General features: G+C 37.3%; 1 protein-coding gene across 3 annotated transcripts in view; it reads left to right on the forward strand.

Annotated features, from left to right (window-relative positions):
- Nucleotides 1–24,047, forward strand: part of NBEA (neurobeachin) — a 417,781-nt gene that overhangs the window by 295,069 nt on the left and 98,665 nt on the right. For all 3 annotated transcript variants that reach the window (XM_058184768.1, XM_058184769.1, XM_058184770.1), the window contains 2 exons: nt 14,191–14,308; nt 15,229–15,331. In XM_058184768.1, the coding sequence (XP_058040751.1) occupies nt 14,191–14,308; nt 15,229–15,331 (221 nt within the window). The remainder of the gene's footprint in view (nt 1–14,190; nt 14,309–15,228; nt 15,332–24,047) is intronic.

Here is a 24,047-nt window from a genome sequence, read left to right on the forward strand (position 1 = left end):
TCTTTCTTTCTTTTTCTTTCTCTCTCTCTTTCTCGCTCTCTCGCTCTCTCTCTTTCTCTTTCTTTCTTTCCTACACTGTCTATGTGACCTAACTAACTGGCTGGTTTACAATAGCTACTGTAGCACATTTCTCTGGGCCAGATTCTATTACTGTGTCTGTGCTAAAAATTCTCACAATGTTTGTCAATACTTCGATCTTAGTTTCTGATTTTCCATAAATTTTATTAGTATGCTATACATAATAAAGATTATTATATTACAATTAATAAAGCTTATTATTCCATAAAGGTTGTTGTTATACTATCCATTGCATAGTCGGCCAGGTATTTAGACTGGATTTGATGTATTTATCAACCTATTGAGTCCTTCCCAAGGACTAAAATAAGCATATTGTTTGATGGTGTTAAAGGTATCATTGCAGGATGTAAGCTATTCCACATAAAGCTGCCTTTTGGAATTGACTGATGGCGATTTTGTCAATGCCAACAGTATTTAAGTGGTGCTCCAGATACTTTGGGATTGTGTCCAAGGAACCTACTATTATTATCTGAGCTTTCTTTTGCAACCGTCACTCTACTTCTATTGCAGGTCTTTGTATTTTTTATTTTCTCTAGTTATTTCTTTTAAATTTGGCTATCTCAAGGTACTGACATATCTACTTTTATCTTTCTTATCTATAATTGTTATATTGTCTGGAATGTTACATGGCCACTGTGTGTCCAAATTCTAAAGAAGCACTCTATTAATTTATCTATTAGTTCAGGGTTCTAATATTTTTTTTTATTTGCATTTATATCCCGCCCTTCTCCGAACACTCAGGGCGGCTTACACTATGTTAGCAATAGTCTTCATTCTATTTGTATATTTATATACAAAGTCAACTTATTGCCCCCAACAATCTGGGTCCTCATTTTACCTACCTTATAAAGGATGGAAGGCTGAGTCAACCTTGGGCCTGGTGGGACTAGAAACTGCAGTAATAACAGACTGCATTAGCAGTCTGAACAAACAGGTAGATTCCTACATAAGAAAATAAAAAAATAACTATTATTAGAAAGTATAAAGCTAAGTATTTACTAGTATTGTTTAACCCTGGAGTTTAACTTGGCAATGATCTTCAAATCCAATTTAGGGGATTTTATTTTCAGTGAACTACAATGGAATTCAAGGTTCCTTGAAATAAAACAAAATTATAGAAGTCATTCCAAGGTCCATTATCAGAGATTTCATAGTCAGTTACCACCAGATGATTATTTTGAGGAAACAGTCTTTTTTTCCTTTAAAAAGGCAAACATGTTAAATTTTTGATAAAGGCTTTAGAGGGGAAAAAAAGAATGTTCTGAAACTTGTCAATTTCCTATATCCTGTATTTACTTTGATGCAGGAACAAAAGTTCTATAAATCTATTGGCTAAAATGTACGAACGTGAGACTGAAATATTTAACATTTTATATCGTACATGAAGAAGTTGCAGTCTTCTGTTGATTTATCTGGGATTAAGCCTTGTGAATTCACCAGGGATTACTTTTAAGAATACTCTATAAAATTGGACTACTAGTTGTACAGATTATGGATTATTGTATAGATTGTTGTCATGTGGCTGAAAAGGGCTTTTTATCAGAAAGACATAAAAATAAAGTTACATCTTCAAAATGAGATTTATATTGTTGCAAAGAACATAGGTTACTGAAATCCTTCTAAATTCTAATGAAATATTTTTATTCTATAGTAATTGTTAAATAAAATGAAAGTAAATTTCGCAAAAGATTATTAAGTAGAGATTAATGCTAAATTTGTGCAGTAGAAACCTGATTGCTTCTATAATGGGGAAAAGTTAATATTTTAAACCAAGGCTAAAGGTTGACAGGAGATAAATTGAATTTGTTTGCAAAAAGAAATTTGTTTCTTTAAGTGAAAATTGAGGTCAGCAGGTCAGAGCTTTCTTTGCTTCTAGATGAATGAAATGAATTGAATAATGCCACTGTTAGATAGCAATATGTAAGCTAACCACAAAACAGTACATTAGAAGTTTGGACATGATAGATCAATGATATTATGATACTTTATGCTGGTTATTCTGTGCACATCATTCATCTTTGAAAAATAATATATAAAATAAATACAAATTATTGTATTCTTTTATTAAAATTCCTTTTTCTCCTTATTGTTTCCATTTTGTTTTACACAACTGAGTTTTATTAATTGGAGGTGAAAGAACACTGAAGGCTATTTTTATTGGGTCAACTCTATCAAAGTTCAGAATAGGGCAGACCATACAATCCCTGCAATCCAAGAGGAAGGTGGATATAGAACAAACAAATAAAAACTAGAGACCAAGAATCAGTAAAGCTAAAAGCATTTCTTAACCTTATTGGTTTTAGTGTATGTTTCATTCTATGTTGGACTATGATCCATGACAGAATCAGAATTGTCTTAAAAGAGCACAGTGATGTTGGTAGAGGAATTCTAAAATAGTGTGAAAAAGCTTTCTAAATTTGTCAGTGGCCCACAACATCTCATGTATACTGTCTGTGTCAAATATATTTGTGCTGCATTTACAAATCACACCTATAAATCTTACATCCTGCTAGCAATTTCCCATTGACCTTAGTTTCAACAAAGCAGCTGTATCATGTACCTTCAGGTCACTATGGCCTTTTTTACAAAATTCCTCTTTCCATTACCCAATTTGATTACTGTTATTTTTCAGAGGTTGTCTGAGCAGAAATTGCTTGAGAGAGCTTCACTGTAGTCATATGCCTGGACATTCTACAATTCTTGATGAAATACGTTCCCACACTTCATTTTAGATTATGATATGATATGTATTTTAGATTATGATCTTTACCCATAAAGATGTTATTTCTACAGAGGAGCAGTGTTACATATTCACCAACCAATAGTCAATTTTTCAATCACATTCATTGATTTTACAACTTTTGACAGATATCATTAGTAGTTTTGGAATAGAAAAAAATGTTTCTCATTTATCCAGAAGGTTTCTGAAATGGCTTACGTTTTGTGTCTCAAGATATTTTGTACTTCTTCATTTTCTTTTCTCTGTTCTTAATTCTCACTTTTAAATTAGTTATAAAAGAAGGTTGTTCCTATAAAAAGATATTATGTTTAATAAGATGCAGCAATAATAATTTTTCTGCTGTAAACTAATATCAGAACTTTTTTTTTTCAAATTGCTTCTTTACTTGTTGTTTATAGCTTTGAATCTCAGAAATGGAAATTTCAAAGTGTGTGAAGAGAATTTTCTAAATTAGTTGTAAACCATTTGTCAGCAGCAAAAAATTCATTATACTTTGTTAAGAGTTTATGATTATTTCAATTGCTGAAAACCAAGATGTATGATTAAGAGTGATTTGGAGTATTTTATCCTTATAAACTGAATCTACTAATGCTTATTTATTTAAATATCATCTAATCTTCTTACTGAGGGATATTCTAGTAGATAAGCAGCATGATTCCATATTTGGTCAGTCAAATAATATCTTTCCAGCCTAGATGTTTTGCCTCTGCATACCTTTAGTTATTGATCCAAGGAATTGGCTTTTAGAGGTAAGATTTTTGGTAAGAAAGAAGAAACAAACATTCCGAATTGGCCAATGAACAGGCAATTTGGTACTGTCCATAAGTTTTGAATAAGTCCATGCAGATTCCTTATGGGTATTTGAAAATATCTGGATAGTTGTAAATTACCTATTCAATGTAAAAAGCCTTACTAAAGTCTAAATATATGAGATTTCATTATCAGTATAATTTTTATTGTATTCTAAATGCACTAATAACCAAAAAAACAACTATCCCAACCTAGAAATTATTTTCTGCAAATGTATCTTTGCTTTGTTTCCTTAAAACAAGAACATAAACATTGGACATTATTAAGAATTTTTCTAGGTGTCATTTGACTGGTCTGTAAGTCTTATAACTAGAGGTGACAGAAATTTGAATCCAAAAATATGACTTCATGCTTTTTCAGCACTAACTGAAATTATTGTAAATGAATATTATACAATTACTGCCACCAAATTTCTGAGCATTTGTGATTAAAAAAAACATCATGTTTCAATACTGTGAAAAGTAAACTGTAATAATTGCATCCAAAGTTTTCAATTTTGTGGATGGAAAAATTCTATATTTATTTAATTTCATTAAAATGACTAGGACATAGTTGTTTAGCTCAGAACAAAAATGCCATATCTGTCTTTTACCATACATTTCTCAGAGGAAATTAGTGAGAGCCAATGTCATATAGGGTATAAAGTTAGACTAGGACTTCGGAATCACAGGCTGAAATCCCCAATTCTCCCCAACTATGGAAGTTCAGTGGATCACTTTAGTTCAGTCACTGTTACACCCTCCACTCAATCCTATCCCACCAGGAATGCCGTGTATGCCTATTGAGCTATTGGATGAAAGGCAAAATATAAATATAATAAATAAATAAATTGATTCAGTTGAACCCTTTTTGAACATACATATAGAGAGATTTATCACACTTATTTATTTATTTATTTATTTTATTTATTATTTATTTATTTATTTGATCATATTTATATACCGCCCTATCTCCCGAAGGACTCAGGGCGGTTTACAGGCACTTAAAAAACACATAAATACAATATAAAAACAATTAAAAAACTTATTCTAAAAGCCCAATAATTAAAAATATAGGAATAAAACCCAATTTAAAACCCATAAATTTAAAATCTAACTCAGTCCTGCGCAATTAAATAAGTATGTTTTAAGCTCGCGGCGGAAGGTCCGAAGGTCCAGAAGCTGACGAAGTCTGGGGGGTAGATCGTTCCAGAGGGTGGGAGCCCCCACAGAGAAGGCCCTTCCCCTGGGCGTCGCCAGACGACATTGCCTCGCTGACGGCACCCTGAGGAGTCCTTCTCTATGAGAGCGCACGGGTCGGTGAGAGGTATTCGGTAGCAGTAGGCGGTCCCGTAAATAACCCGGCCCTATGCCATGGAGCGCTTTAAAGAATCCGATATATTGCAATTAATTTTCTCCAAATATATCAGAAGCTAACCTATATTGTCTAAAAGAATAACTGCTTACTAACATTCTGAAATAACTATAATATTAGTCAGGCAAGATGTCTCTTAATTATGCTTCTTTTTTTAGAGCAGAGGTTTCAACTTTTTGCATCATGTCTTCTTAATCTTAATGTACACACCTCCCTTAAAAATCCAAACAACAAAATGACACAAACAGTGAAAACAATGCAATTAAATTTTGGGACAGGTGGATTTAATGTAACATGATAACTAACAGGTTCTTCATATCTCCCTTGGATTCTGGACTTCTCCTGTGGAGGGACACCTTGCGGTTTTAGAAACCCTGTTCTAGAGGTACCCAAGCTGTACATTTAATATAAGAAAGTATCTATAGTAGTTTCTTATATTTTAGGATTTATGGAAATTTCAGCATTGTTTCAAAGCCCCTGCATTCTCCAAGAACATCATTGGAAATGGGGAATGATATTAGCCATTTGTTTTTCTGAAGAAGACACACATAACATGATTCTTCTTCTGATGAATGATAACACACTTTGAATTCTGCTAATATTCTCATTGTAATATAGGGTTTTCAGTTCTATATTGGACTGAAAAATTCTGCACAGTCATTACATAGAAACTATAATGCTACAATATAATGAATGTCAAGACTTTTTTGCAGGCCATATATTTCAGCTCTATTGTAATATGAACAATTTGGCTATGTAATGTTCAAATGTTCAAACCCTAACTATTTCACTTGTGGAAAGGAATAGACTTTTTAAAATTGTGACTATTATAGCAGTACATAGCAAGGTGGAAAATACCTGAATATTTAATTAGCACTACCCTCTCCAAGCTGTGATGATGTTTTCTTTGGGTAAAAAAAAGCATACATAACAATAGCATAGCATAGTCCTCTCCTCACATTAGCATGGCCCTTAGCAGTGTGGAAAAAGAATAAATTCATCTAGGAATAATAGTGTGAAGGATTGTGTTAAATATTTTCTCAAGGATCAGTTCTCCATTCCTTTTCCTCATATCGTCTTTGGGAGGGGGGACCGGGAAACCCAATCACTGATTGCATCGGTTTGGTCTCAACAAACTAGTTTAAAGCTAGATGCCTAAATCATGTACATGCTTACACAAAGCTAAAGTTGGGCATTATAGTGAATCTGCCTCAGTATTTCATAGGGCAGGATCAAAAATATTGAAACATAATTCCTTAATTAAATTCAAGCATTTGTAAGGACTGCTTCATGCTTGTGTATAGTATAATTATCATCATAAAACATTAGGAGTGTAGTTTGGGTTGTATTTTGTAACAAAAGGTGAAAACAGATTCAAGTTCACTTTATATTTTGGTGATTTTCATGAACACATCCATGAGGTTTATGGGAGTATTTTATCATTGTCTTCCTCCCATTTAGCCTATAGCCCTAGTGCAGTATTTCTTGATTTTGTCAAATCATTCAAATACTAACCAGCTGCAACCATGCTTGGTTTTTGGGGGGATTAGACAAGTGTTCATACATCAAGAGTTTACAGTTTACTACTAAAATGTGGGTATGTAATTCTGCAGATTATGCAGGCTCAATTTTTTTTTCTTTTTGTTCTAAATTGTCCTTAAACTATCTTTCTGGAAATATACTAGAGGTAGCCAGAGGTGGGTGTCACATACTGTAACAACGGTTCGCCCAGAACCAAAAAGGTGAGCGCACATGTGACATCGAAAAACTGACAGTTATATAGGACGTGATACCCAGGGCAGGTGGGCAGGCCCAGCCGCTGGTTGAAACTACCAGTTCACCTGAACCAGTCTGAACCGGCAGCAGCCCACCACTGGAGGTAGCATATTCTATCATATAATGTTTGTAGCCTTAATCCAAGTAAAAGCAAGATGAAATAAAATACTTTGAATACATAATGCAATTTAATAATTACAATTTATTTTATTAAGAATTTTTTTAAAATAAGGTACACTGAATTTTCATGACATTTTCATTGATTGTCAATAAGTTAATTTCCACTTATTACTATTTTTTTAATTACTATTTTTTTTAATAGAGCAGCTCTAATCTGTAAACTGTCCAAATGTATTGAACTATAAATCCCATGAACAATAATTTGAGAGTCCATTGCACAGGGCATAGGATGGTATACAACCCTGCGGCAGAGGGGGGGGAGGTTTCAGCACCTTGAAGATCTCCCCCACCAGCACCGCTTTCTTAACTTTTAATTTTTTCATCCTTGTTTTTCATCTAGCTCCCATTTTATTGATGTATTGTATTTTATATGCTTTTTATGCTTTTATCTGTAAAAGCACCCAGAATCTCACTGAGAATGAGCTAGGCAGTATCTAAATTTGATGAATAAATAAAGTGAATTAAAGTTCAAGAGAAAATAAAGTAAAGACCAAGAAACAGATTGTTAGAAAGCTATTTTTTTATTTTATTATTGTTGTTGTTGTTGTTGTTATTATTATTATTATTATTATTATTATTATTATTATTATTATTATTATTATTATTATTATTATTATTATTATTATTTTGGTCAACCTTTATCATTCTCTTAGAAAAATCTACAATCGTCTTAACCGAAAATTTGATTACTCTGGAATAGTGTGGAATATATTTAGCTATGCTTCCTTTTAACATTTCTCACCAGAGAACAATTTGTAATTAAATGGCTTAGCATTGTTTCAGCTCCTGACACTATTTCTTTTTTTCGTTGAGCCCATCTTTTCAGGTTGAAAGCATAGAAAGTTATTTTCTGGTAGTGTGATTAGATTGGGGTTGAACTCTCCAGCTGGCAGGCCTGTCTATGACTGGCGGCGGACTGTCCCCAGTGCTTGTCATTTCCTGACATGCCTGACAGGATGGGGACAGCAGCCCCAGACAGGTTCATTAGATGGTGTTTTCTACAGCTGGGCTTAAAATAAAATAAATAAATAAAGCTGCTGGGGCCTTTCTTGTTGGTTTAAACCTAGTTCTTGTTTTGACAAATTTTGATCTGTGCAGTTTTTAGAATTTGTGACACATTTTTGTTTCCTTCGCCTTTGGCCTGCACTTTGTACTGTTTGCCTTGTTGCTGTTTCAAAAACCTAACATAGCTTCCCCCATGAGAGGCATGGAACACGCTTATCGGAGCCATAAAGAAAAATAGAGTCATACAGTAAACTAAGAATAACTGTTCATTTCCATGGTGATCAGCATAATGACAAGGGAAGGAAAACCTTGAGTTCTCAAGCCAATTTTTTAAAAAAGTTGAACATTTTATATGATTCAAAAACATACCATTTATCAGAAAATATGGTATGATTACCAGAACACTGCACTGACAAGTGACTTGCCAAAAGTTTAAACTGACTTCATAACGGTACTTTACTTTTTTGGAAAGAGACAGATTTTTTTTTTATTATAAGGTTTGAAACCATACAAAATTAGTCAAAAGCATGCATTTACTATTCAGAAATCATCATTTATATCGCATAGTTGACTGTCTATAATTTCTTAATAAGATGTATTAGTTTCATTGATTATTACTGCACGTCGTCAGCATTGTCTTATTTGAATAAAATAGTAATTGAACTGAGTCTAAGGAATAGGCTAATCTCAAATATCACAAAATAAGCTAGTGTAAAAGCTTCTTAATTCTCATCCATAGATTATTAATAAAATTATTAAAATGGTCTTGGTATTGTTGTATTGCAATTTCCGTACAAGTCTACAAAGACATTTCCATTTTATGCATTCATATCCATGCAAATTTTCCCTCTATTTGTTAAATAATAATCCCTATTGAAATGCTAGATCCAGTAATTATAGAAATCATATTAAGCTGATAATTAAAAAATAATTATTGACTTTTTTAATTTACTGGTGGCTGATATATTCTAGCCTCTATACTAGCTTTAGCACTGATCCATAAAGAGAGTTTATTAATTCTGAATATTTTACATAGTGTAAAAATGGTCACATGCAAAACACTTGTCAGGTATTGGTGTCTATCAAGATACAAATGAAATTCCTTGCTGGAATCATTTCCTTTGCTTGTTTCCACCAAGCAGTTTGGCATATTACAGCCTTTTATGCTGACTGGGTTTAATGGCTTGCCTCTATCTAGTGCAGCTGAAAACCAAGCCCTCCATTCATAGAAATCTAAGCGCTTACCTTTCCTTTGTATTGTTAGTTACTGCTGCTTTAGTTTGTGGTCTCTATGACAACTGTTTAAATTGGGATGGCCAACTGTCATCTGGAGTATTAAGGAAAGAAAAGTGTTAGTGAGCCCGTAGTCCCACAGATAGAGCATTTCAATATAATCCAATTTTAATTGAGCTCCAGAGACTTTGATGTGCTGCAGAAGGTTGGGAGAGAGCTATTCCAGGGAGAAATTAAAGCAGCGCAGCAAGGCTTCACTTCTCCAGACTGTCACCATTTTAAAGAAGCATTAGCATCAAACTTAACCTTCCCCTATGGAACATCTCTTTCAGCCTTTCCTGCTTTTTTTTTTTTTACTATGCCATATGTTCCAAAGGCAAAGGTACTTTCATCTTTCTATATACATTTTTACACCCTCTTGATTAGATTTGAAAGGCATGTACTGGACTTGGGATGCATCAGAGGCTGTCTCTTGGACCTTGCTTTACAATTCATAGAAAGAAATAAAAAGCAGGAAAGGGATTAGTTTACAATTGTCATCTGGCATGTGTTGGATTTTTCTCTGAAAGATTGCTGAAAAAGCAATCCAGCTGGATGTTAGAAAGTTAAAGATTAGATATCAGGATTATTTTTAGCTTGGTTTTAGCATTTCTCATGAGTGTGTGAATCCTACTTTATTTGAAGATGTGTACATCAGATAAGAAAGCTCTCTTTAGCCATTTCCACAAAATACTGTTTGTTTGTCAACAGCAGAAAATACTGACAAGAGAGTGAAAATCAGCAATGAAACTGATATTGACTAATAATTGGACAGAAAGGAAGAAAGACTCTTTAACTGATCACAAGTACCAAATAATCTCTGGTTTTATTTCATTGATGGCTGCTCAGTGATTTCAGTAGTTTCATAAGCTTACAGCAGTACATGCAAATTTAATTAAAATCAAAAAGCAATTTCTTTATATTGAGGGCCTTAACTTTCAAAGTTGCTACTGATACATAAAATATAGACATCAAAATATTGAGAGCACACAGTTGTCAGAAATCATAAGAAATAAATGAATAAAACAATGGTTAGGACTGATGCTTCCTCTTTATCAGAAGTGAGATACTTATTTTAAGTGGCACTATCAGTCTTAAGGTCATATATTAAGAATATATTTATTCATACGTGCAGATCATCCTAGCCCTTGAAAGGCTTAGAGTGGCTAATAGTGATAATATTTTATTCTGTTATTTGATGATAATAGAGGTTCCAACTCGATCTGCAATCAAAAGTTGCAGGAGTAGTCCTGTGCTATGTTCTGGTTAGCCAGTCTAGTTTTCATAAGGATCTACTTTCCATTCTCCTCCTCATTAGTTGTTTACTTACCATTTTCTATAGAATTAAGTATCATTACATTCTGCTTAAGTTCTATTAGTAATATATTACCAATGATCAAGCCTTGCAAAACCAGCAGGTTATTCTGTGAGCTGTCTTGAAGGATGTTGCTGAGAAAAATGCCTGGCAGACACCATCCAAACACAGATCAAACAGTGATAAAATGTATTTTTTCTTCTCTTACCTGTTTCTGGCAGGTAGTATGCAGAAACCAAGTACGGGGCTTTGAAATGATTAAAAGAACTGTTACAGGAAGGATTGGAGACATGGATCTCCAAGGGTGACATCTTTACCAGCTATGCCCTACTATCTATATTCTCCATACAAGCACCTAGACATATTGCACTAGTGGCTTAGTTCAGTGCATGGCCATTTGCATTATTGTTGGACAGATTGACATGCCCACTGGAAAAATCCTTTGCCATTGTGAATTAAGGAAGAGTTACACATGGTTCGCTTTTGAACATTTTATAGAAGTAGCTGTGCAATATTAACTATGTTTATTTTAAGTAGTTACCCAAGCAGATGTTTTCATTTGAATCTCACTGTCTGCAAGATCTAAAACATTTCCTACAATGTACCATATTTTTCGGACTATAAGACGCACTCCCTCCCCCCCAAAAAAAGTGGGTGAAATTTTCGGTGTGTCTTTTTTTTTTTTTAATTGAAAAAGTTTTAAAACAAAACAAAGACATTTTCCCCTTTTCCCCCTCCTCCCCAAAAACCCCTTCCCCTCCTTCCCCCGGCTTCCCGGGTCAATCACAAGGTATTGTTATACATAAACCAAACATAGAATAAATTTTTCCCTTCCAATCCAATTAACCTCATCCAAAGCTTTTCATCTCCCAACCCCCTCCCCATTAAATAAAATAACTTTCTAATTATTCAAAGGCAATCTGATATTTCTTAATCTGATATCTGTTTTGTATATAATCAATCCATTTTTTCCATTCAATTAACTATCTTTCCTGCGTATTGTCTTTTAAAAAAGCTGAGATTTTAGCCATCTCAGCCAAATTCCATACTGGGGTCCTGACTTTTACTTTGAGACTGTTGCTCTTCTTTACGCTTAAGAGCTCCTCTTGTCACCCTTTGCTCTTGTGGTTCCTCTAATGCTGGCAGCAATAAAGGCTCTTGGATCACCACGCCTTCTTGAATCTCTTGAAGTTTTTCTATCACTTCTGTTTCAACTTTCAAAACTGTAGAAAGAAAATCCTTTGCCTTTAAAACAGTGTCAATTCTGTATCTCCTTCCTTGATAAAATACTGTCAGTCCAACTGGCACCTCCCATCTGAATTGAATCTGATGTTTTTTAAGTTCTTGTGTAAAAAAAACAAATTCCTTCCTATCTCTTAACATCTTGGAAGGAATCTCTTTCAACACCTTCAGCTCCTGTTCTCCAATTTTTAAAGTTGTCTGATATGAAACTTGCAAAATCTGATTTCTCATAGTCCTTTTCACAAAATAAACCACAATGTCCCGAGGAAGCTTTCTCTGTCTTGCGATCCAGGAATTAACTCTATATATTTTATCAATTTGGTAAGCTACCTCTTGGGGTTCCACTTCAATAAATTCAGCCAATGCTTCTGATATAATTTTTCTTAAGTCTTCTCGCTGTTCTTGCATACCACGAATTCTAAGAGCTCCTTCCATAAGTTTATATTGTAATATCACAACCTGATCTTCATTTTGATCCACTTTTTTCTGAACACCTTGCATTTTATCTTCTAAATGCTTATTTGACTGAGAGATCTGTTGCATTTCCTCTTCCAATCCCTCAATTTTTTTACTCAGTCCTTGAACTGCCATGAGAATATCTTCTCTTATTTTTGCATTAAAATTCTCCATCATCTCTTTTTGCCTATCTTCAGAAAGTTTTAATTGTTCTTTCAATATATCCTCAAGACTTGGTTCAGATCCCCTTCTTCCAGAAGGCTTTAAAGGTTTAGCTGCCATTCTGTCTTCAAAAAGATCAGGAATTTAATAACAACTTTCCTTTACTCCATTCAGTATAAGAGAACTCCGTTTGTAACAATCCACAAATAACGCTACTTTGTTGTACTAAAAATTTTTACTTTCACTTTCAGACGCCATTTTAAAAGTCAATTAATCAGAGACAAAGAAAGGTTTCAGGTTTCAAAAAGGGAGTCGGTACTTGCCGTGTTGATTCTACATCAAAGATCGAACGCTTGTGAAATTCCCGTCTGCTTAGAAAATCAATCAATTTAATAAGTCCTTTTGAGCAGAAGCGACTCTCCTACTCCTTTTTCCTGAAAAAAAACAGGAGCGCGTTTGAAGTTGGAGGGAGTGGAATTCGGTGGGATCATAAATCCAGGAAAATTCGCTCTTAAGAGCAAACCCCCTGTCTATATCTACCACTTTTCCACAGCTCTGCATAACCCTCTTTTGCCCAAAGGGTATGCTAAGGTCAGTGAACAGTGATTTATACTGTTTCACTGACTTTTACAATCTTCTAACACGGAGTGCCCTGTTACAGCACCCAGCAGGAGCGGTGACATCACTGGAGCCTCCAAATTTTCGGTGTGTCTTATACAGCGAATATTGCAGTAGGAGGAGCGGGTTGGTGTGGCACCAATCAGCTGTTCCAGAATGGGCCACAGCGGCAGTGGCGAATGGGTCACGGTGGCAAATGGGCCACGGCAGTGGCAAATGGGCTGTGGCGGTGGTGAACAGGCTGTAGCAGCAGTGGCGAATGACCACGGTGGTGAATGGGCTGCTGTGGCAGTGGTGAATTGGCTGTGGCAAACAGGCAGTGGCCATGGCAGTGGCGAATGGGCTGCAGTGGAGCCAAACAGACCACACCAAACAGGCCAAGCCAGTGAATGGACTGTAGCAAACGGGCTGTGCCCAATGGGCCACGGCGGGGAATGGGTGGCTGTACCGAATGGGCCACAGTGGCAAACAGGTGGCCGCACCAAACGGGCCATGGCAAATGGGCTGCGGTAAATGAGTTGCGGCAAACGGGCCAGATGAATACCGGATGGATGCTGGGAGGCAGAGGCAGATTTTTTTTCTTGTTTTTCTCCCCCAAAAAGCTAAGTGCGTCTTATAGTCCAGAGCGTTTTATACTCCAAAAAATATGGTACTTACTTTTTATTTTACCATCTATTTAATAAATAGTATGATCAAAGATGAGTTCAAGGAAAGGTGATGTAGAGGCATATGTTTAAAGTGAAGTACTATTTGGATATATATTTTCTGCTGCATCTATGCAGCTGGGAAACTTCATGAATACTTATCAGTCCTTGTTGCTAGTCTTTTTGACGTGATATAATTGTTTGCCCTCTTCGTAGAGACCTAAGTAAAGGTGGTAAAAAGTTATGATGACACAATTAACCTTTCTCTTCTGCACCTATCCCTGGGTTACTTGTTTTGCTAATATCTATGTAATAGTTTTAATAATACTAATTATGAAAAAACACAGTTGAGACATTGAAGGAAGAATTCGAAAGGATCAGAATCAGAAGGAAATATACAGGAAATGGAGAATTTGAATTATCATGTGGTTCAGTGAAACCTGGTTGTCACACAATGCCATTTCCTTACAAAAAAATAAAATGTTTGTATTACAAGATCACACAAACAGCAATCAATATGTATCCTTTTTATTGTAAAGGTCCTTGCTTATACAGAAGGCCTCCATGGAAAATGGATGTTCAGTGAAATTCGAGCAGTTTTCTCAAGACGTTACCTTCTTCAGAATACGGCCTTGGAAGTATTCATGGCAAACAGAAGTATGTTTATTATATCTTTAAAGCAAGAAAAAATTTTAAATATTAAAAAATAGTACCTACTGAATCTGAAAATGTGCTTCTAGTTTAGGTATTACTATTTTAGGATATTCACATTTTCTATATGGAAATGTGGGGGGTCTTCAAGAATAATTAGTACTGACTTCTGAATAGGAATAGAGGCCTAGCAAATGTGCAATAAAGAGACTATCAAGTGAAGTACTGTGGAATGTATCATATTTCAACTGTGCAATGCTATATTATCCATATAGTCGCTTTATACATAACTTGAAAATTATGTATTTTAGAAAAAAAACAATAAGAAGGAATTGGAGAAAGGTCTAATTTTTTCTCTAATTCAAGGAAAGCTTTCTTCAACCTTCCATGAATTTTCCTTGGTTTTTTTTCTTCATTTAAAAATAAAGCTTAAATGTTGAGAAAGGAAGGATTATAAATATATTAGCAGAGGTTGAGAGGAATAAACGTTTTCCACTCCAAAATTAGATCTTTGGAAACAAAATTCCAGTCTTCAAACATGACTGAAATCAATGGCATTGCCATTATATGAAGCAAATTCATTTCACCTGCAGTACTTTGACCCTAAAACTGTTTCATTGATGCAGCCCTATATTAGAAGGATTTGAGATTTTTTTTAAAATTGAATAGTTCCATTGTTAATAGGTAACATGCATAGTATGACTTTTGTTTGTATCAGATTACCTTTAAGATAACTATATATGTCTCTATGCACAAAATATGAAAATCCCTTACATCTTAATTTGAATAAAAATGTAATTGGATTATATCTCAAATTATATTCTTAGCTTTTTTGTTTGCTTTTGATGATATATTTTGATAACATATAAAACCTTCTTTTTGTATATCAGCAATTCTTTAACCCTTCAATTCTCTTTGTACCGCAGCTTCTGTAATGTTTAATTTTCCTGATCAAGCAACAGTGAAAAAAGTTGTATACAGTTTACCTCGTGTTGGAGTGGGAACCAGCTATGGCTTACCACAAGCAAGGTATTCAGTATTTGATTTTCTGTTTGGAAATATATGAGCAATGCAATGTGATAGCAATACATAAAAGTGCAATTAAGTCTGTTATGTAAATTATTAGTTAGTTTAAATATTAAATATTAGTTTAAAGTGGATTTGATTTCACCCTCAGAGAGCTTCCTTTTCACAACTTTTTCACTGTGATTGTTAAATAGGAATGTTTATTGGTTTATAATTATTTATAGACACCCACACCCTCAAAAACTCAGAACAATTTTTAATCTAATCTAACTAATTAAACTGAGGAATGCTGGGGAGGAAGAATTATGATTTTTAGGATCTTAACATTTCTCATAATGCTCCTCCAGCCAATTTCCAATATCACTGTTTCTGGACTTTTAGAAAAGGAAAATTCCTGACCTCAGAAAAATTCTGCCAAGAAATTGGTAGAGAGGTAGGAGGGAATCCCTTATTAGACATTATTTTTCCCTGAAATAGGGCCTTATTCATATTTGTTTTCCTTTTTTAGTTTATTTAGAACATTCCTAAACAAAAATCAATAAAAATGTTGGGTTGTCTAAACCAGTTGTATGAATCATGCATTTAGGGATACAGAGTGAATTATATAAATAATTATATTTATATAATTATATAATAATTTTCTGTCAGAAAAACTGCTTTAGTGATAGAATCTACTGGAAGATTGTCTGAAGGCCACACTTTCATAAAATATGATTTTGTCTCATTAGTGTTTTCATGTTTTCCTCCAGACCCATTAGTGCTTTCCTTATGATGTTATCTAGTTGGGTAATGAGATGCCTGCAGACAAGCAACTAAATTCAGGCAGCGTCAAGAACTCCACAGTTAAACTCAGAGCTACATATATTCTCTTTTCACTCTTTAATTAATAAAGATATTGTTCCATATATACCTTTAAGTTAGTATATTCAAAAAATAGTGTTGAACAAAGCTGGGCAGATGTAGAAAAATACCACAGTGGTGTGTCCTTCCTTACGTGAACATAAATGCATCATTCATTTGATTCTGACATAATATTTCTATGAATCGATTTAGTTACTTCCTTAAAGAACAGCAAGTTATGCCTAGAAAAAAGTAGATTAATATTATGTTGTGAACAAAACAACCACACAATAGCTCTTGTTGCATATAATTAAATATTTTTGTGATATAGTTCTTTTGAATAAAATGTAAATATATTTTTAAAATATATATATATAAAGTAATTTGGATTCCACTGATAATGATAGCTTGGTGTACAAAGTTGATAAAGTTTTAAAAGCACATTTTAATAGTTTATACAAAGAGGTGGAAGCCAAACAAGCAGTTACAAATGCTGAGCACATCAAAAGAGTAGGGAGTTTTGTTTATTTATTCAATTTATTCATACTTGCCTCTTTTAAGCTCTCAGGGACAGGGTAACACAAATGTATTCAAAACAAATGCAATATCCTCTGAAGCTTCAGTTTGTCAGATTATTAAATTAAAATAAAATGTCCAATTAAAAAGATAAGTCATCTTAGAGGTAGTTATTTATATCCTTTTACTTATTTTCCTCAAAAGGGAAATCTGGAATACCAGCTTCAGCTGAGGTAGTATAGGCATCCCTCTCTTTTTGGACAGCTCCCTTTCTTTCCATCTGGCATTATTCTTTGATGGAACATCTTAGTTCCCTGCTAGGGAAGTGAGCAATGTCACAACTAGGCCTCTTTGAAGTCCAGCAGCAGTTTCTTTTGACATTCAGTTTGCTGTCTCCCTTTTCTTTCCTTTTTCTCCTTCCTCAAAAGCTCTGTTCTCTCACACAACTTTTAAGATCTTCAAGCATTGAGTCTAAAAATACTCATAATCTGGTGATGAGGCTAACTGTCAAAGAGGCTGTTTTTTTCCCATTCAAAGAAAACATTAGCAATTGTTTTCCACTGCAGTTGTTTCATTAAGTTTATCAGTGTTTTTATTTATTTCCTATGCTCTTAACAACCATATGCTAACTATAGAACTTATTTCTATATTTGGGCTGAACTGTCTTCAGTGTTCAGATGACATCTAGCATTATTTTTCAATTTTATGTTAAACTTAATGTAAAGTTTGAGGAGCAGAGGTGGGTTTCAGCAGGTTCAGACCAGTTCTGGAGAACCAGTAGCGAAAATTTTGACTGTTCGGAGAACTGGTAGTAAAAATTCTGACTGGCCCCACCCCCATTTATTTTTTGCCTCCCAAGTTTCAGCTGATCGGGAGGAAATGGGGATTTTGCAGTAACCTTCCATGGATTGGGGTGGGAATGGAGATTTTACAGTATTCTTCCCCTGCCACCCCCACCAAGCCATGCCATGCCCACCAAGCTACGCCCACAGAACCAGTAGTAAAAAATTTTGAAACCCACCAGTGTTGAGGATGGTAATAATTTGAATGAGAGCCAATCAATTGAAGCTCAGTCCTGAAAAGAAAGAGATGGTGTCCACTGAGTAATTCATGACCTGTTCTTGAGGATGTTGGGCCGGTGAATAGCGCAGGCTGGTAAAGCCTGTTATTAAGAACACAAAGCCTGCAATTACTGCAGGTTCGAGCCCGGCCCAAGGTTGACTCAGCCTTCCATCCTTTATAAGGTAGGTAAAATGAGGACCCAGATTGTTGGGGGGGCAATAAGTTGACTTTGTAAAAATATACAAATAGAATGAGACTATTGCCTTATACATTGTAAGCCGCCCTGAGTCTTCGGAGAAGGGCGGGGTATAAATGTAAACAAACAAAAAAAAAAGTTCTTGAATCGATCATTGTGACTAATTGCACATCCGGCCAAGTGGGTCGTATCACCTTACATCAACTCAGGCAGATATACCACCTGAAATCCTTCTTTGTGCAGTTAACTTGAGACATTCTGGGTTAAGATTCAGCTACAAATCTCTACTCTTAGCTATTAGGCTCAAATTAGGCAAAAGTCTATCAGACACTGAAGCTATATTAAAGTTGTATGTGTTCTATTACATGAGGATGCAATTCCTTCTTGAATCCACAATAGTTAAATTCCACATTTCAAACAATCCCCCCCCCCAGTTTTAAAGCATAAAAACTGAACAGTTATTGATTGTTGGCATAATTGTCACTCTGCCCTAGAAGCCTTGGTTTTCAGCTTGTTTCTCATGCAAATCTGATTTCAATTATCTTATTTATTTATTTATTTTTATTTATTTATTTATTTGATTTTTATACCGCCCTTCTCCCGAAGGACTCAGGGCGGTGTACAGGCAGAAGTAAAAAAGACAATACCAAAGTACAATTTAAAATGCAAATTAAAAAACTTATTATAATTAGCCTGAAAACTTTAAAATATATAAAAACTAAAATCCCATTTAAAATTAATAATAAAAATTTAAGAAACTTAAAAAACCGATAAAATTTTAAGCCAGCCCCGCGCGAGTGAAAAGATGTGTCTTCAGTTTGCGGCGGAAGGTCCGAAGGTCAGGTATTTGGCATAAACCCGGGGGAAGCTCGTTCCAGAGTGTGGGAGCCCCCACAGAGAAGGACCTTCCCCTGGGGGCCGCCAGCCGACATTGCTTGGCGGACGGCACCCTGAGAAGTCCCTCTCTGTGAGAACGTACGGGTCGGTGGGAGGCGTGAGGTAACAGCAGGCGGTCCCGTAAATACCCAGGCCCTAAGCCATGGAGCGCTTTAAAGGTCGTGACCAAAACCTTAAAGTGCACTCGAAAGGCCACAGGTAGCCAGTGCAGTCTGCGCAGGAGCGGTGTTACGTGGGAGCTACGGGTAGCTCCCTCTATCACCCGCGCAGCTGCATTCTGGACTAACTGAAGCCTCCGAATGCACCTCAAGGGGAGCCCCATGTAGAGAGCATTACAATAATCCAAGCGAGAGGTAATGAGCGCGTGAGTGACTGTGCACAAGGCATCCCGATCAAGGAAGGGGCGCAACTGCCGAACCAGGCGAACCTGGTGGAAGGCCCTCCTGGAGACGGCCGTCAAATGATCTTCAAACGACAGCCGTTCATCCAGGAGGACACCTAAGTTGCGCACCCTATCCTTTGGGGCCAGTAACTCGCCTCCAACAGTCAGCCGCGGCTGCAGCTGACTGAATCGGGATGCCAGCATCCACAGCCACTCCGTCTTGGAGGGATTAAGCTTGAGCCTGTTTCTCCCCATCCAGACCCGTACAGCTTCCAAACACCGGGACAGCACTTCAACAACTTCATTGGGGTGGCCCGGGGTGGAAAAGTACAGCTGAGTATCATCAGCATACAGATGATCTCACCCCAAAGCCACTGATGATCTCACCCAACGGCTTCATATAGATGTTGAACAGAAGGGGCGAGAGAATCGACCCCTGCGGCACCCCACAAGTGAGGCACCTCGCGGTCGACCTCTGCCCCCCTGTCAACACCGTCTGCGACCGGTCGGAGAGATAGGAGGAGAACCACCGATACACGGTGCCTCCCACTCCCAATCCCCCCAACCGGCGCAGCAAGATACCATGGTCAATGGTATCAAAAGCCGCTGAAAGGTCTAATAGGACCAGGGCAGAGGAATAACCCCTGTCCCTGGCCCTCCAGAGATCATCCACCAATGCGACCAAAGCTGTCTCCGTGCTGTATCCGGGTCGGAAGCCGGACTGGAACGGGTCCAGATAGACGGATTCATCCAGGTATTGGGGTAGCTGTCGCGCCACAGCACTCTCTACAATCTTCGCAACAAAGCGAAGGTTGGAGACTGGACGGTAATTACCCAAAATAGCTGGGTCCAAAGAGGGCTTCTTGAGGAGGGGTCTCACCACCGCCTCTTTCAAGGCGGCAGGGAAAACCCCTTCCAACAAAGAAGCATTGATAATCCTCTGGAGCCAGCCTCGTGTCAGCTCCTGAGTGGCCAGGAAGGACACGGGTCCAGTAAACATGTAGTGGCGTGAAGCCTCCCCAACAACCTGTCCACGTCCTCGGGAGCCACAGGGTCAAACTCATCCCAAACAGACTCAACAAGACGTGCCTCCTCTCCCTCGCTTGGATCATCCCAATTTCGGTCCAGACCATCCCGGAGCTGAGCGATTTTATCGTATAGATAACCACTAAACTCCTCGGCACGTCCTGCAAGGGTCATCCGCACCTCCTGATGAAGGAGGGAGCGGGTCACCCGAAACAGGGCGGCCGGGCGGTTATCTGCCGACGCAATGAGGGTGGAGGCGTAAGAACGCCTCGCCTCCCTCATTGCCACTAGGTAGGTCCTAGAATAGGTCCTAACTAGTGTCCGATCAGCTTCGGAACGGCTGGACCTCCAGGTGCTCTCTAGGCGTCTTCTCCGGCGTTTTATCTCCCTCAGCCCCTCGGAGAACCAAGGGGCCGGACGAGATCTACGCCGGGTCAGAGGCCGCAAAGGCACGATCTATACTATAATAGCCAATTCAATTGCATTTCTACAATGGATTGTGCGTAAGGCTATTTCTGAATTGCTATTTTGCCTGACTGATGTGTTCATGTAATTCTTTATCAGTGCCTTTCCTATGGAAGTTACCCTTCCATTGTCTTAATAGTTGCAGGCAAATATACTTCACATCTCCAGTGCATTTCATATTAAGTAATATTTTAGGTCATTATTGCATCACCTCAAGATTAATTTTTTCTCTTCTTTTAGTATACAGGCTGTGTATATGTATTTTTATGAAGATACTTCCATAAATTCTTGAAGGTTTAAAGTGCATACTATCTCAATATACTTTCAGTGGCATTGTAACAACATGAAAAGAAAATTAAATGTAAAATATAAACTTGTTCAGTTATAGAATATCAGTTGTTACAGTTAATTCATTAATAATCAATGTATTGGTGTAAAATCCTTACATTTTCTGTAATGCAGAAGGAACTAGATATAGAATTAATTGGCAAATGGGTTCTAAACAAGTTCGTCAATATATTGATTGAGAAATACTGCTTTGCAATAAATCCATATATAAATAGAGACATTTAACATCATAGAAGTAAAATAAATGTGAACTGAAAAATACTATTTATTTATTTATTTATTTATTTATTGAATTTTTATACCGCCCTTCTCCCGAAGGACTCAGGGCGGTGTACAGCCGGAAATAAAATACAAAATATATACAATTAAAAACAAATTAAGACATAGCAAAATTACAAAACGGCTAATGATTAAAATTAAATTTAAAATATTTAAAAATATTAATAAAACCCCAATTTAAAATCAAAATTATTATGCCAGTCCCGCTTGAATAAATAAGTATGTTTTTAGCTCATGACGGAAGGTCCGAAGATCAGGCACTTGACGTAGGCCAGGGGGGAGTTCATTCCAGAGCGTCGATGCTCCCACAGAGAAGGCCCTACCCCTGGGGGCCGCCAGCCAACACTGTTTGGCGGACGGCACCCTGAGGAGACCCTCTCTATGAGAGCGTACGGGTCGGTGGGAGGCATAGGGTAACAGCAGGCGGTCTCGTAAGTACCCAGGTCCTAAGCCATGGAGCGCTTTAAAGGTGGTAACCAAAATCTTGAAGCGCACCCAAAAGACCACAGGAAGCCAGTGCAGACTACGGAGCAGTGGTGTTACGTGGGAGCCACGAGCGGCTCCCGTTACTACTCGGCGCAGCCGCATTCTGGACTAACTGCAGCCTCCGGGTGCACCTCAAGGGCAGCCCCATGTAGAGAGCATTGCAATAATCCAACCGAGACGTAACCAGAGCGTGAGGGACTGTGCATAAGGCATCCCGGTCAAGGAAGGGTGGACCAAGCGAACTTGGTAAAACTTGGCGGACCAAGCGAACTTGGTAAAAGGCCCTCCTGGAGACGGCCACCAGATGTTCATCAAAGGACAGCCGTCCATCCAGGAGGACGCCCAAGTTACGAACCACTTTGGGGCCACTAACTCGCCCCCAACAGTCAGCTGCGGATGCAGCTGACTGTACCGGGGTGCCGGCATCCACAGCCACTCCGTCTTGGAGGGATTGAGCTTGAGTCTGTTTCTCCCCATCCAGACCCGTACAGCTTCCAAGCACCGGGACAGCACTTCGACCGCTTCATTGGGGTGGTCCGGGGTGGAAAAGTACAGCTGAGTATCATCAGCATACAGATGATAACTCACCCCGAAACCACTGATGACCTCACCCAGCGGCTTCATATAGATGTTGAACAGGGTAGGCGAGAGGATCGACCGCTGAGGCACCCCACAAGTGAGGCGCCTCGCGGACGACCTCTGCCCCCCTGTCAACACCGTCTGCGACCGGTCGGAGAGATAGGAGGAGAACCACCGATAAACGGTGCCTCCCACTCCCAATCCCCCCAACTGGCACAGCAAGATACCATGGTCGATGGTATCAAAAGCCGCTGAGAGAGCTAATAGGACCAAGGCAGAGGAACAACCCCTGTCCCTGGCCCTCCAGAGGTCATCCACCAACGCGACCAAAGCCGTCTTCGTGCTGTAACCGGGTCGGAAGCCGGACTGGAACGGGTCTAGATAGATACTAACTCTCTCATGCATGTTTTTGTCTCCATTACTAAAAAAAAGCAAGCCAACTCCTTTGTCATGGGAATAGCATCCAATAAATGAAAGTCAAGAGTTGGTATTGAGGATGTATAAATAAAAATGCAATTTTCTTGTCATATCTTCCCATAACAAGGTACCTTTACTCTAAATAGCACTGGATTAGACTATTTACAGGACCACCTCTTTCTGAGATTATTTGCCTAGCCCATCAGATCCAAATACAGTCCAGTTCCCTGCCCTGAAATGCTGCCATCCAATGGAATCTAAGAACCATGCCTTTTCTATGGCTGCCCCATCCTTATCGAACACTCTTCCCCTGATATTCTAGCTTTTTAGCCTTTTGGAAGACCATCAAAACCCAGATGTTTAGCCAGGCTCTGGGGTAGAGTGATGTAAGACTGTGGATTACTGTTGGGATACCTTAAGAGGATGACCTAGGCACCTGGTTTTTAATTTTTGTTTTTTGGGTATTACAGTCTTTATGTTATATAGTATTATTTGAACCACCCAAAGTTGTTCTCTATGATAGGAAGCTGTAAAAAACGCTTTTAAATGAATAACATATACCTGTTATGAATTTTTATTTGTAGCATAGTGTGTCTAAAAGGGATTAGGTGGTTATAGAAAATCACAAAACAATTGTTATTGTTTAACATTTCCCTTATTTGCCCATCTCAGTCTTTCATAGCAAATTATTCATGGCTCGAATGTGCATGCTGATGAATGAAAAATCCATCTCCTAACTAATTAAGAGACTTTTTAACTCTTTATTTTTTTAATTGCCCAGGTAACTAAAAATAGTATGATGTAAGATGAAAAGGGAGGTCTTAACATTCTCAATGTCAGTCATCTTTTTCAAGATGTGATGTCTGATAGATACCTTACAAATCTTTATAATACTCTACTAACCTTTCTGTAGAAGTCAAGAGAGAAAACTCTCATATTAACATTCCTTATTCAACTTTCATTGTCCTTATTTGTAGCTATCCTAAAAATGCCTAACAACTATTAGTCATTGTTATTATTTATATAACCTTTAGATGTAGAATAAGACTTTGATTAAACCCAAGTAAAAAAGTTAAAAGGCAGAGGAAAATAAGAAGCAAAGAAAGCAAAAAAAAGATGGATGGTTGAATACATAAATTGTAAGATTGAAAAGCTGAAGAAGAAATAAGAAATACAAAAGTTAAAATAATAAAAATTAGGAATAGGGAAGGTTAATTTACAATATT

This window comes from Ahaetulla prasina, chromosome 5, assembly GCF_028640845.1.
Source record: "Ahaetulla prasina isolate Xishuangbanna chromosome 5, ASM2864084v1, whole genome shotgun sequence".
NCBI classification, from domain to species: Eukaryota; Metazoa; Chordata; class Lepidosauria; order Squamata; family Colubridae; genus Ahaetulla; species Ahaetulla prasina.